Source organism: Humulus lupulus, chromosome 6 (genome assembly GCF_963169125.1).
Source record: "Humulus lupulus chromosome 6, drHumLupu1.1, whole genome shotgun sequence".
NCBI classification, from domain to species: domain Eukaryota; kingdom Viridiplantae; phylum Streptophyta; class Magnoliopsida; order Rosales; family Cannabaceae; genus Humulus; species Humulus lupulus.
In genome coordinates this window covers 97242504-97256413 of record NC_084798.1, presented here as the reverse complement: position 1 = coordinate 97256413, position 13910 = coordinate 97242504, and the positions used below count along the sequence as shown (strand labels likewise).

Sequence of the window (13910 nt, the reverse complement as noted above, 5' to 3'; positions counted from 1 at the left end):
TTGTGGAAACGTGCACTTAATGAGAGAGAAAACGTGTAGCCAGCTGGCTTTTTTTTCGTACTCAGTTCTCACGTCTCCCCAAGGGAGACGTTAGAGGCCTTTAACCTCTTCCACAGGGAGCATGAGAAGTCTCCATACAACGTCTTACATCCCTTTTGATGTCTTACAATATTAGACATAACAAAAAACTTTCTATGTCTTACACTATTAGACCTAAAATGCCTCTAAATACTTTTAATGTCTTACACCCATAATGTAAGACATTATGGGTGTAAGACATTACAGAGAGTCATTAAAAGTTTATTTTGGTGTAGTGTATGCCGAGGAGATTAAGTGGACCAATAAGGATTCAATTGTTGAGTTTTTGACAGAAGTTGGTGAGAATGGTAAGCCACGTTTCAAGAGGATGTATATATGTTATGCTGGATTAAAAGAAAGTTTCAATAAGCATTGTAGACCTGTTATTGGGTTGGATGTCTGCCACATTAAAGGTATAGATCTAGGAAATTTTTTAACAGCAGTTATAATAGATGGGAATAACCAAATGTATCCTATTGCATTTGTTGTTGTTGAGATAGAAAATAAGGATTCATGGAGATGGTTTGTGAACCTATTGAAGGTGGACTTGAAAATTGAAAACTCAAACCATTGGAGCTCTATTACAGACAAGAAAAAAGGTTTAGAGCAAGCATTGAAGGGTTTTTGGGAAGGGGGTATACCTGAGGTCGGACACAAGCATTGTGCAAGCCATCTAGAGAAGAATTTCAACAAAGTTTTCAGCAATAAAACCTTGAAAGACCTTTTATGGAAAGCTGCAAGAGAGGTAAATGTTAGGAGATTTGAAGGTGTGATGTTGGAGAACAAATCAATTGATGAGGAAGCATACAATTGGTTAATGGTTGTAGGTCCACATCACTGGAGTAGATCACACTTTAGGACTCAACTTAAATGTGATATACTTGTAAATATCATGTGTGAGGGATTCAATGGTACAAAGTCAATACTGGTAGCCAGATATAGACCAATATTGTTGATGTTGGAGCGTATTAGGATGTACATGATGCAAAAGCTCATTAAAAATAGGCATTCTGTTGTAATGTGGAAGTCCAACATTGCACGAAGGATCGCAATTTTCCTTGAAAAGAACAAGGTGGAAGCTGGAAGTCACATTCCCACCAAAGGGAGTGAATTTATGTACTTGGTGATGAATATATATGGGGGTGTGTACTCTGTGGATTTGGTAAATTTGGTCTATTCTTGTAGAAGAAGGGAACTTATTGGTATTCCATGTAGTCATGATGTTGCTGCTATTTGGCACAAAAAGGAGGATCCAATGACATGTGTCTCCAAATGGTATACCAAGGAATACTACATGAAAGCAAACTCTCAGCAAAATTTTCCAATTAGGAATCCAAATGAGTGGTCTAGAAGTGGCAAGGTTGGAATGATTAAGCCAATTGGAAAGACTCAACTTGGTAGGCCTAAGAAAAGTAGAAGAGTTGAACTTGATGAGTTGGCTCCACCAACAGGCAAGATATTGAAACAAAGATATGTGAGAATGAGATGTTTTGGCTATGGTGCAGTGGGCCACAACTTCAAAACTTGTGCTAGAAACAATTCAAATTCGATAAGTTACTACTGTATTCTTTGCAATTAGTTTGAAGCATAATGTTTGCTTGTTTTTGGTTTTATGAGAATGTTTGCTTTTGTACGGAAAAGACAACTCCCCAATTGATCCTGGTACTCATACTAGAAATAGCAGTCAGCCAGAAAATGCTTCAGTGAGTTCAGCAATAAATCTGAGTGCTCTACAAGGAATAATGCCACCACCTCAGGTATCTACTAACAACTTCAAACAATGCTCACTGTTTTCTGCTATCTGGTTTTTATCATTTAAGCTACCTCATTTGTTCTATCTTATTTTGTAGCAAGCTTCATTCAACCTACATGGGCAAGGGAACAACACAGTTGCAACAAGGACCAAACATGGTTAAACAAGGTGGTAACTAATTTTTTGACTGATAAGCAGTTGATTGGATAAGTTTGGAGCTCAAAGTCAATTGTTATGTATACTTTTGTCTCTGTTTTTTTAACAGTCTCATGCTCATTGAGTACCATATCAATGTATTTAAGCAAGGATGTAAATCTGTTTTAGGATCACGTTTTGTATATCATAAACTTTTTGGTCACTACACTATAAGCAACTTTCTTGTAAACATATACTAGTTTACTGAATGAAAATGTTGGCTCACTTATTACATTATTTTTTTGATTGTATTAGGCTATTGGAAACCTTTTTTTTTTAATCAAATTTCATTACAATTCAACAAATATACATGTTACCAAATATTTCAGATTCAATAAAATACATAACACCATAATAGATGTTTTTTTTCATTTCTTGAACACAATTACATTTTTTTCAGTTAAAAAAAAAATAACAATTATATTTCACCATAATACCAAATACAAAAGAAAAGAAAAAAGTACAACAAAAATGCAAAGACTCATTTTGATATCATCCATCAACATCAAAAATTTTCCAACTTGTTCATCTCTTTTCTCAATAATAATCTGTTGTTGCAAAAGATTGAATTCAATCTCCTCTACTATTTTAAACAACCCTCCATTATCACAATTATGTCTTTCACCACTAGGAGGATCTATCCAATGAATAAAGCTCCAACCATCTCTCTCATTTCTCTGTAAATAAAATACAAAAGTTAGAGGAGTTTAAGCCAATAAAAAAAAAATGAAACAACAAACCTTGTATCTTGGGCAGCAATAGAACCTTCTCTCGGATTTGTATACAGTCCATGTTATGCCTAGAACGGCCTCACATCCACAACGACAAAGAGGGGGACTCCCTTGAAGTTCTTCATACTTTCTTTCCCTAGAATATGGCATTTATGATGCTTGATGAAGACAAGTGCAAAATGAAGAATTAAAACTATGGTTTGAAGAGAAGAAAATTGTGAAGAAGAGGGAAGAGGAAAGAAAATAATGTATTTCCTAATAATGCCTATAATTATTATGGTAAGCTTAGGTGCATTAATTTGCTTTCAATTTTTCAACAATTATACACGTATTATGCCACATAAGCAAGTAAACGACATAACTTAACGGAATGCAACGAAATACTCATAAATTACTAACGTTAATAATATGGGGGGGATTTTTAACATAGTTAATCATTTGGGGGGAACTTCCATGCAACGGTCATAGTTCGAGGAACAAAAATCCTATTTATTCTTAATTAAATGCAACTACTCCCTAATTCTGTACAAACCTTGTGTGGAATAACTATTATTGGGACTTTAAGAGATTTTCCCATTACTTCCGAAGATATTTTCTAGGCTTATAAGCTTAAGACCATCTTCCAATAGATGGTGTAAATTTTGTGCCAAATTTGGCTAAAAAAATGAGCTAATGTTATATTTTGCCCAATTTTTGTAATTGCGTGCCAATGCATTTGGTGCAAATTAACTTAAAAAGTTAACAAAGTCATTTAATTTTTATTGAAAGCATATAAAAAATTATTAAATAAATAAATAAAAATTCAAAAAGCCTTAAATTAATATAAACAATATTAATTAGTGACAAAAGAGTAAATAAAAAGGGAAATTTTCATTTTTATGGCTACTCTTTGCAAAAATATGGGGAAAATTCATTGGAAACTCAAAATTTATGGGAAAACAATGCAACTAACAAAATGAGAAGTAAATCCTCCGAATCCAAAGTTCAATTATAAAAAAGCAAGGGCAAATTGGACTGAACACTTCATGATCATCCTACCACTTCTCTATTACCTCCGACCAGCTTTAGCGACCTCCAGCTAAAGCTCCGGGACAACGATCGCTGCCCTTTTAGTAACATTCATCCACAACTCATTCTTCTTCATCATCTTCTTCTACTGATGCTGCAATCTTCATATCTGATTTTTTTCCCAAATCTAAACTTTTTTTTTTTAGATTTGGAAAGTAACCAAAAATATGTATAAATTTTTAAGTATTTTAGGTATATTATTACTCGTATTATTGAAAATATAGTTTCTTCTTCTCTTGTTGCAAAGCAAATCTAGTTTGTTTGTTTGTTTGTTTTTTGTCTATCTTCAGGTTTATAATAGGTAACTGGTTAGCTTCATATTCTGATATATGTATATTTCTTGATTTTCTTTTAGGTAACTAGTTACCTTACCGAAAATATAGCTTATACTTCTTCTTCTTCCTTTTTAGATGAAGTGTTTTTCTTTTTCTTCAATAGTTTATCTTTTAAGTTTTTACGATTGCTTTTAAGATCATATCAGGTTTTTTCTTCTACAAATTTTATGCTTCTTTTTAGATTTGAGATAAGTAACTTGTTACAATCATGTTCTATTATATGTATAATTTTAAGTTTTCTAGGTATCGGTTACCCATAATAATTTAAATATAAGGAACTAGTTACCCCTCTTATGGTAACAAGTTACCCCTCTTAGGGTAACTGGTTACCTTGCATGATAGTCTGTTATTTAACTAGATCTAAGAAAAAAAAAATCAGATTTGGAAACGTGAAAGGTAATCAATCAAGTAACTAGTTACCATACCTAGACATAGAAAATAAATGTACAATAAGAGTCTAAAAATAAATACATACAATAAATAAACAAATAAAATAACTGAGAAAACAATTTATATTACAAATTGTTTTTTGCAAAATAGTCACAGTAAAATTTTATATAAGAAATAATTGTATAATATTACTAAAAACAATTCAATTCTTATATAAATAACAATTAAAAAAAGATTTTAAATAATAAATAAATATTAAAAAACAAAAATATATAAAAAAAAAATAAGTGAAAAAATAAACTCAAAATTACAAAATTAACCTCCTAATTTAAAATTTTTACCTAACAACAAAACTATAGCTTAATCACCAATTTATGCAAAAACATGACGGAAAAAATCCATAAACATAACTTTTCAGCCAAAAAAAGTCATAAATCAAGAATTTTGAAAAACTCTAATATTTTTGCAAACATTTGAAAGAAAGCCCTAAATTGTGAAATTTCCACAATAACAAATGTGTCATTTATTGTAGGTCAAATTTTGTTCATACTGTATTTTGTGTTAAATTTAATACACATTTCACATTATCATTGGAGTCTTACTTTGTCAAGATATACTTAAAAATAGCGATGCATCACTTTTATAGTTCTCCATTAGATATACTCTAACACCAACAAAGCTTTGAAGAACAAGCGGCACAAGACCTTCTACCTCTTTCCAGGTAAAGGCCAATTTACGTTCAACAACTTCTTTGAGTCCAACAAAAATGGGGTGAATACCTATTTGTGGTTGAAGAGACTGGTATTGAGGCATATTGTCTCTTGAATTGAAGGCTTTACTTTAAAGACTCAGAGAGTTTCTCAATTTTATTTAAACCGATGTGTAATTATTTAGAGTAACCAAGTATTACTAAATTTGGGGCTCTGTGGTTAGTGCGAATATTGTCAATAATTTTACTAAAAGGGAATGATCAGAACCAAATCATTCCACTTCTGCTTGCTTATATCATAACTAAAATTACTTGAATCGGAATTAAATGAAACAATGCTTCTTACTTATTTGCTAAGTGAAAATTTGGTTCTTACAATTCCTAAATATTAAAATGCTAAGTCGTCATCAGACGCGCGTATCTATCTGGTGAGTAAATCCCAACTAATGTTTTTTTGTTTGATCATAAAAATCCAAACCAAATTGAATTCAATGACCAAAAATTCTAATCCCGCGTGCCATTCCTGATTGGCAGAGATTTGACTTTTTGATTGATAAAAGTCTTAAAACTAGAAATACTGACGAATTCTTTTATAGGAGTTTTACTTTAAGTCTTATCAGTAGGGCTCTCAGTGTTTATAACCCGTGAATAATTTTCGGCACGATTTTTTTTTATGACTGTGTATATTATAGTTATTTAGAGCATCCTGCAAATTTTCAAAAAATTCTGAATAGTTTACAGTACCGAAAACTAGGTTCAAACATGTTGTTGCACGCGTGACTAATTTTTTTTATGCGCGTGGAAAACATGTTTGAACCTAGTTTTTGGTACTGCAAACTATTCGGAATTTTCTGAAAACTTACAGGATGCTCTAAATAGCTACAATATACACGGTCATAAAAAAAATCGCGCAAAAAACTGTTCACGGGTCGAGAAACACTGAAATCCCTACCGGTAGGGCTTAAAGTGAAGTCCCTATAAAAGAATTGTCATATATATATATATAAAGGTGAATTCTCCTATATGGGTTTCACTTTAAGCTCTACCGGTATGACTCTCAGTGTTTCAAACCCGTGAACAGTTTTCAGCGCGTTTTTTTTTATGACCGTGTATATTGTAGCTATTTAGAGCATTCTGCAAATTTTCACAAAATTATGAATAGTTTACAGTACCGAAAACTAGGTTCAAACATGTTGTTACATGCGTGACTAATTTTTTTTATGCGCGTGGAAAACATGTTTAAACCTAGTTTTCGGTACTATAAACTATTCAGAATTTTCTGAAAATTTGCAGGATGCTCTAAATAGCTACAATATACACGGTCATAAAAAAAGTTGCACCGAAAACTATTCACGGGTTGAAAAATACTGAAAGTCCTACCAATAAAGCTTAAACTGAAACCTATAAAAAAAGTTGTCCTATATATATATTATTATTCCAAAATATTAGTGATTGGTATTCCCTGTTACAATGTCTAATTTTTTATTATTTTTTTCTCTTGACAACAACTTTTACCTGTTTCTTGACCATGTTGACTTGATTACTCTTTCTATGTTAGTAACCTTTTATTAGAATTTTTCTGAAATTATTTGGCCCAGTTTGGTTGTTGGGGAAAAGAAATTAATGGAGTTTTTTGTTTAGTTAGAAACGTTGGAATATCATTCCAATAAAATGAGATTTTCATTAATTTGGTGAAATAATTATTCTATTAAAAAGTAATATAAAAAGATCATTCTATTCCATGACAAAAAATATTAAATAAATTTTTTTATTAATTTTAATTTTTATTCTATTCAATTCTCACTCTTATTTCTATTACGTATTTTTATTACTTCCAACTATACTTACATTTTTAAAAGAAAAGCATTATTCAATTGTCAATTAAAAAGTGTTTTATTACTTGGGATTACAATACTTAACCTTTAGTAATTTTTTTAATAGTGTCAACTAAAATTATTTTATTACTTGGGATTACAATACTTAATCTTTAATATATATATATATTTTTAAAATATTTTTAATTAAAAAGTATTTTATTACTTGAGTTACAATATTTAATTATGAATAAATATGACTTGTTCTATGAACTATTACTATTTTCAAATTGTGTCTTCTCAACTTTTCTATCTGCAATTAGTTTTTGTCCTATGTAGTAAATAGAATACTTATGTGATATTTTGACACTTAATGTGAGAATATCATTTCAGCATTACATGTATAATTCAAATTTAAAATTTAATAAACATAAAAATAAATTTAAAGATTAAAAATAATTCTAAAATTAAAAATGAAAAGTCAATTAAAAAATATTTTGTTTACTTGTATTTTATGTTTTCTTTTGTTTTTTTTTGTTTTTTCATGTTTCCTTCTGTTTTTTCGGTTTTCAATTTTCTTGTTTTCCTCGACTTCTCTGTGCCTCTCCTTCTCTTTCAAGTTCCAATTTTCCTGATAAAACCACCACTGAGGTAGATTTATGATTTCACACCAGCTTATTTTGAGCTCTCCACAACGCCCAAAAACACATGTAAGCTTCCTCCCTAACTTTCTTACTGCCCCTGTCAAAAACCCACTGCAACCACCCAGTAAAAGAGCTGCTAATATTGTACTGCAAAAGGACAACTAACTATGACATGTTCCACTGATTCAAGAGAAGAAGAACAAAAACGGCACACACCATCTACATCCACATGCTTATTTATGAGTTGTAATCGAGTAGGTAGACAACCCGAACAGGCCTTACACAACATATTCTTCACTTTTGGAGGAATTTTAAGATTCCATAAAACCCTCCAAAACTCCAAATTATCATCAACCGCCCTTCTCCCATTTTAATCCTGCAGCAACTTGTAAGCACTCTTAATAGAATATATTCTTGTTGACTCTCCAGTCCATTGCCATTGGTCCTTTTCTGCATACCAACTCAGAGGTATACTCAGTTAGAAGCCTATCCCTTTCATCAAACTAGTCATCTAGCAAGCCCTCATCCCATTCACGAGCCCCAAGTTTCATGAAGCTACTAACCTGTCTATTCAATAAGGCATTATAATTTGTAATAACACATGAATTTTCTTCACTAGAAATCCAAGGTTCATTCAAAATACTCACATCCTCCTAAGTTCCTATGCTCCACCTAGCCCCCGATTTCACCAAGCTTTGAGCCTCCCAAATACTTCTCCAAATGATGCTTGGATTATTCCCCAAACTAGCATTCAAAAAGGATCCTTTAGGGTAATACCGAGCCTTGAACACCTTACCAACCAAACAATTTTTCCTTTCCAACAGTCTCCACCCTTGCTTACCTAATAATTAAAGCCAAATTAAAATCTCGTAAATTCCTTACACCCATTCCACCCCTACCTTCAGGAAAGTTCATCCTATCCCAACTCATCCAATGGATGTCTTTGCCTTGACTGGAGGAATTATGCCACCAAAATTTACTCATAAACCTCACAATTTCCTTACATAATGTTGAGATAGTTGCTGCAGAAATAAAAAACAAGAACGAAATTTCCGATTAATAATCTGGTTGAGTCGCGGACTAGGTTACTCTCTTTAAGACGTTCGCGGCACTGCCCAGAAATATGCAAGCAGATTATCAACCCCGTCGTCCCCAGGATAAAACAACCCAATCAATACTGTATCAGACCTACACTGCATCGTAGAGAACTGTCGTTTACCACACCCTTAAGAATGCTACTGCTCAGAATTGATAAAACTCAGTGTAATTTTTTTCTGATAAAAAAATATTGAGAGTTCCTTTCTGAAAAGTAATCACTCCAATTTTAAAGAAAAGGTGGATCTTTATTAATGGGAAAAAAACGTTTTATTAAAACGTGGGAGAGGAAGTTGGATTCCTGAAAAAGCTGAAGAGAAAAAGTCTTCAGTTTTACCAAAAATTAATCACGTTTTTATTAAATAAAATAATACTTAATAAATAATTTTTTTTTTAAAATAATAAGGTGCACACCACACCAACCAACCAGCCGCTCAAGACGGGCGGCGGCGGCGGTGCGCGCGCGCATGTGTGGTGGTCAGATGAGCCTTTGTGTGACTCCTCCCTCTTCGACAAAAGTGGGTACCCCTTGGGGCACAACCCCAATGCTCAAATCCACTATCTATATACCCTTACAAATGAGTATTCTAAAGCAATGTGAGACTCTTCCTATAGGGAGACAATAAAGCACATTTTCTATTTTTTAACAATTCACACTTATATTGATAAGTTCCTACACATAATTCTACAGGAAGCAAGAACACACTTATTCCATAGTTTTGAAGAGATTGGACCACCATCTTGATAAGGATCTCTTTACCGTCTCAATATCCTTTTTAGGTCATATTAGGTGCTATTTATAGATTTATATAAGCTAGTTAATATATAAAATACTTATTATGATTAGTTTGTTAGAATGTTATTTAATTAGTTAGAGTTAACCATAATTCTTATTAATTATGATTAAAATCAATATTGTGATTAAGTGACAAATATTCTCAATATGGTCAACATTAATTTAGTTACTCAATTTCATATATTAGGTTACCCAATATTTCATATCATATTGATTGTCAAATATTTTGACATCAATTATAGAAGAGCCCTTGATGGAAGTCTCACCTATATAAATATAGGGTTATGGTTCTCGTGATATGATTAATGTCCTAAAAGCATGTAAAGAAATTTTATTTATTAAAATAAAATTACAATATTATTATATTTGAATGTTATAATTATTGTTTGAATTAATTATATAATAATATCAAGAAAATTCCTTGTTAATTCATGAGAATATGATCATGGATTAGTATGAGAGAATTAAGATCATATATAATCTTTAATGAATCGTTACAAGTGCGGTTTACTAAGCATACGGGATGCAAGTGATCTAGATTCGAATTACTGATTTGGATAGACATTTTAGTAAATATGTTGATATAATAGATATTATATATAACATGACTGATGAGAATTAATTATCTTTATAAACTTTTCGTTTCACATAAATATTTAATTCTTATCATAATAGATGATCATTTGTAGATCAGTCTAAATCTTGAGTATTCATGAACTCCTATTTGTGTTTATTGAATCTTTTGATTTACTCGTTAATGTTTCTTAGTATAATGAGGCTAATGACTTTTGTTTTGGAGATTCGATATCATGAATGACTGGGAACATGATTTACAATAATGGAATCCATATTTTCCTAACGGGTCGAATATTGGTTCCCTTAAAGGTTAATTCTGCAACTGAATAGTTATTGAACTCAAATCTATAATTTGATTATAGATTAATTATTTGCCAGTGAATTAATGGCACTTAAGGATCAAGGGGTAATTAGAAAGGTAAAACGATAATATTGACCAGCTCTAATTAACGAACCAAGAAATGGAGGACAGAACTACATTTACTGATTATATCAATGGACTATAAGAGAAAATTTTGTAAATATAATTCTATAAATACTTAAAGTGCAATTCCATATTTATAGTGGAGTAATCATGGAATTAATAAATAAGATTATTATATTAAAAAGTTTAATTAATAATCTAGTTTATTGGAGCTTCGTATTATAGGTTCATGGTCCCAAAATCACCTATATTCTACACTGTCAAGGGTAAGGATGTCAAAATAAAGATTTTGTAGAGATAAGGACTTAATTACAAAGGAATTCATTTTCATAGGCAAGGAATTAATTATATGATAATTATGGGTAATTTAGTAATTGTTTAACTATATAGTTTATAAAAACTATAGGTTAAAATAAATATTAAGCATGTTTGGATTAATATAAAGAGAGATTAATAATTATCTTATTTGTAATAATATATTTATTTATTTAAAACTTATATTTTAAGATAAAATTTATTTTGAATTAACTAATATTTATTTTAGGATAAATATATTGTCTTAAATATTAATTAAACAAACAAATGAGAAAATTAGGGATAACCCTAATGGTGTAGTCGACACAATGAGTGTGGTGCCACACACATGGATTTCCTATCCCTGGGATTTGAATTTTCAATTTCAAATAATTTGTTTAATTAATTATATATATTTAATTATTCTTTTTTAAATATGATTTAAATTAAATAGGATATAAGTGATCAGTTTTATTTTTTTTTAAATAAAGATTAATTAAATTAGTTAATTACCTTTATAAACCTGAAAAATAAGCGATACTTTTCAAGAAGTGGTTTTCATATACTATCAGACTCTCTCGCTGAAAAGAAAGCGATAGTTTTTCTAAACTTGAAAAACTATTCTGTACATCTTCTCTTAATCAAATCTCTCTTGATCTCATGTGTTAAGTACATCTAGAGAGTCCTAAATCAACCTTTTGAATCCTATGTGCCAACACACGTCCTTGTGTGTTTGAGGATTGGTGTGGAAGATCAAGGTGCGAGCTTTCAAAATCTGGATTGGAAGATCATTGATTTATACAAAAAAATTCGTGGATACTTGATAGGCTTCAAGAGGTAATCCCTAATCTATTTGTATGTGATTTAATATATCTATATATGTATGATCCTGGTTGGTATTAATAAATTTTTAAAAACCCATTCCGTTGCATATCTCTTATTTACACTTTTAATACCAACAATCGGTACCAAAGAAGTCTACATATAAATATATATATTAAATACTGTGTTGTTTTCTTGCATTTGTTATATGTTTGTTGATATGTATATTGAAGGATGTATATGTTTTTTGAATGTATGGTTGAATGATGGATCATTAATTATATGGTGCAACTGGGTTAGGAATTTGATTTTCTAGATTTTGTGTAAGCCATAAAGGGCATAGGATTTTTCGCAATTTTTATTTTTGAAATATGTATTTTAAAAATTTGTACACAAAGAACAGAAAGGACCCAAGCCTATGGCACAAACCCTAGCCGCACACACCAGCACCAGTCGAGTCGTGGCCACCAGTAAACCTGCGCCCGTGCTCCTTTGAGCCTACGCCCCTGTGCCTGCAGCCCATGCCCCTTGCGCCTGCATGCCTGCGCCCCTGTGCTTGCTGCCCGCACCCTTGTCTTGCATGCCCAACCATGCCACATGCACCAGCTGCACTATGGTAACTTTCCGAGCCCTTGAGGCTCCACGGTGTCCCCGACCCTAGTGATCTAGGGCACCATTCTTGGTTCCCAAGTTAGATCCTAATATTTTGAAATTATCTTTTATTCAATTAAATTTTAAATTATTTGAATTTAAAAGTTTAATTATCTTATTTTATTTTTATTAGAAAAATAAAATATCTTTTAGTTGGTTAAGATTTTATCTTAAGTTTAAATAATTATTTGAATTTGATTATTTAATTATTTAAATTCAACGAAAATAAAAAGATGAAAAAAATGATTATTTAATTAAAATTTATTTTTAATTAAATAAATTAATTAGAAAGTTAGTTTCTAATTAATTAGTTTGGCCTAAAAAATTCCTAAAAAGATTAGCAAGAAAGCCGAAAAGAGAGGAGAATCATTCCTGGAGTCTTGAAAACAACTCAAAGGCTATTTTGTAATTTTATTTCTATTTTTTCAAAGGTTGTAAATTTAGAAATACCCAATATTACTCGGTTCATCATTTATTTATTGTATTTATTTAGATAAATGTTAGTTAATGTTTGATTGATTGATAACATGATCATGCATTAGTTAGTTACATGTCATTGATGAAACCCCACACAATTTTCATTAATCATGCATCTTTTAGAAATATGATTATTTATGATTGTCCTAATTTTTTATATGAATTTTTTGTTAGGAGTATGTCATAAAAGCATGTAAAAGACATTTATTATTTCGATGAATAAATAAATACAATGGTTTATTATTGTTATATTTAGATTATTAAATTATTGTTTGAATAATTTTGTAAATATCATAAAAATTCCATATTCATTATTGAGGATGTGATCTTGTATTAGTACGAGAGAATTAAGATCACATAAATGAATAAAAATAGTCAACAACAACAACAAATTGAAGTTATGGAATTCTTTAATTGGGGTTGTAAGTATGGTTTGCTGAGTATCATGTTGATACAAATAATCTAGATTCGAAGTATTGATGTGGTAAGACATCTTGGTAAATGTGCTTTATATAAAATGATTACATATGACATGGACCGATAGGAAAAAAAGTCTTTATAAAAAAAAACCATTTAATAATAAAGACTTGTAATTCATATCATAACTGATGATCATTTATAGATCAACCTAAATCCTGAGTGTTCATGAATTCATGTTCATGTTTATTAAATCTTTTGATTCATTTGTTAAGGTCTCTTCAGAGAATGAGGCTAATGACTTTTATTTTGGAGATTTAATACCATTGATGGCTGGGAACATGTATCAACAATACAGAATTTAATCTTTCCTAACAGATCGTATATTAGTTCCCTTAAGGGCTAATTTTGGAACTGAATGATATTGAGCTCAAATCTATAATTAGATTATAGATTAATTATTCACTAGTGACTTAATGGTACTTAAGGAATAAGATGTAAATTAGAAAGGTAAAATGGAAATTATTCCATTCAAATTTATAAACTAATTAATTAGAGGGTTGAACTATTGTAAGATGGTTATATCAATGGACGACTTAAAATAAGATTTTTATAAAAGTATATATATAACATAAATAGTG

General features: G+C 30.7%; 1 protein-coding gene across 1 annotated transcript; it reads left to right on the top strand.

Annotated features, from left to right (window-relative positions):
* Positions 1–265: 265 nt before the first annotated feature.
* Positions 266–1994, top strand: LOC133785323 (uncharacterized). The gene is made up of 3 exons (XM_062224571.1): positions 266–1529; positions 1696–1835; positions 1929–1994. Exons 1-3 carry the CDS (start codon positions 266–268, stop codon positions 1992–1994), a joined length of 1470 nt encoding a protein of 489 aa, XP_062080555.1.
* Positions 1995–13910: the final 11916 nt, after the last annotated feature.

Excerpts from the sequence above, each read along its gene's own strand:
- LOC133785323 (XM_062224571.1), top strand. The coding sequence starts at position 266 with ATGGGTGTAAGACATTACAGAGAGTCATTAAAAGTTTATTTTGGTGTA. Across the intron at positions 1,530-1,695 it reads TGAGTTGGCTCCACCAACAG|AATGTTTGCTTTTGTACGGA; the intron begins GCAAGATATTGA and ends TGGTTTTATGAG. Across the intron at positions 1,836-1,928 it reads GAATAATGCCACCACCTCAG|CAAGCTTCATTCAACCTACA; the intron begins GTATCTACTAAC and ends CTTATTTTGTAG.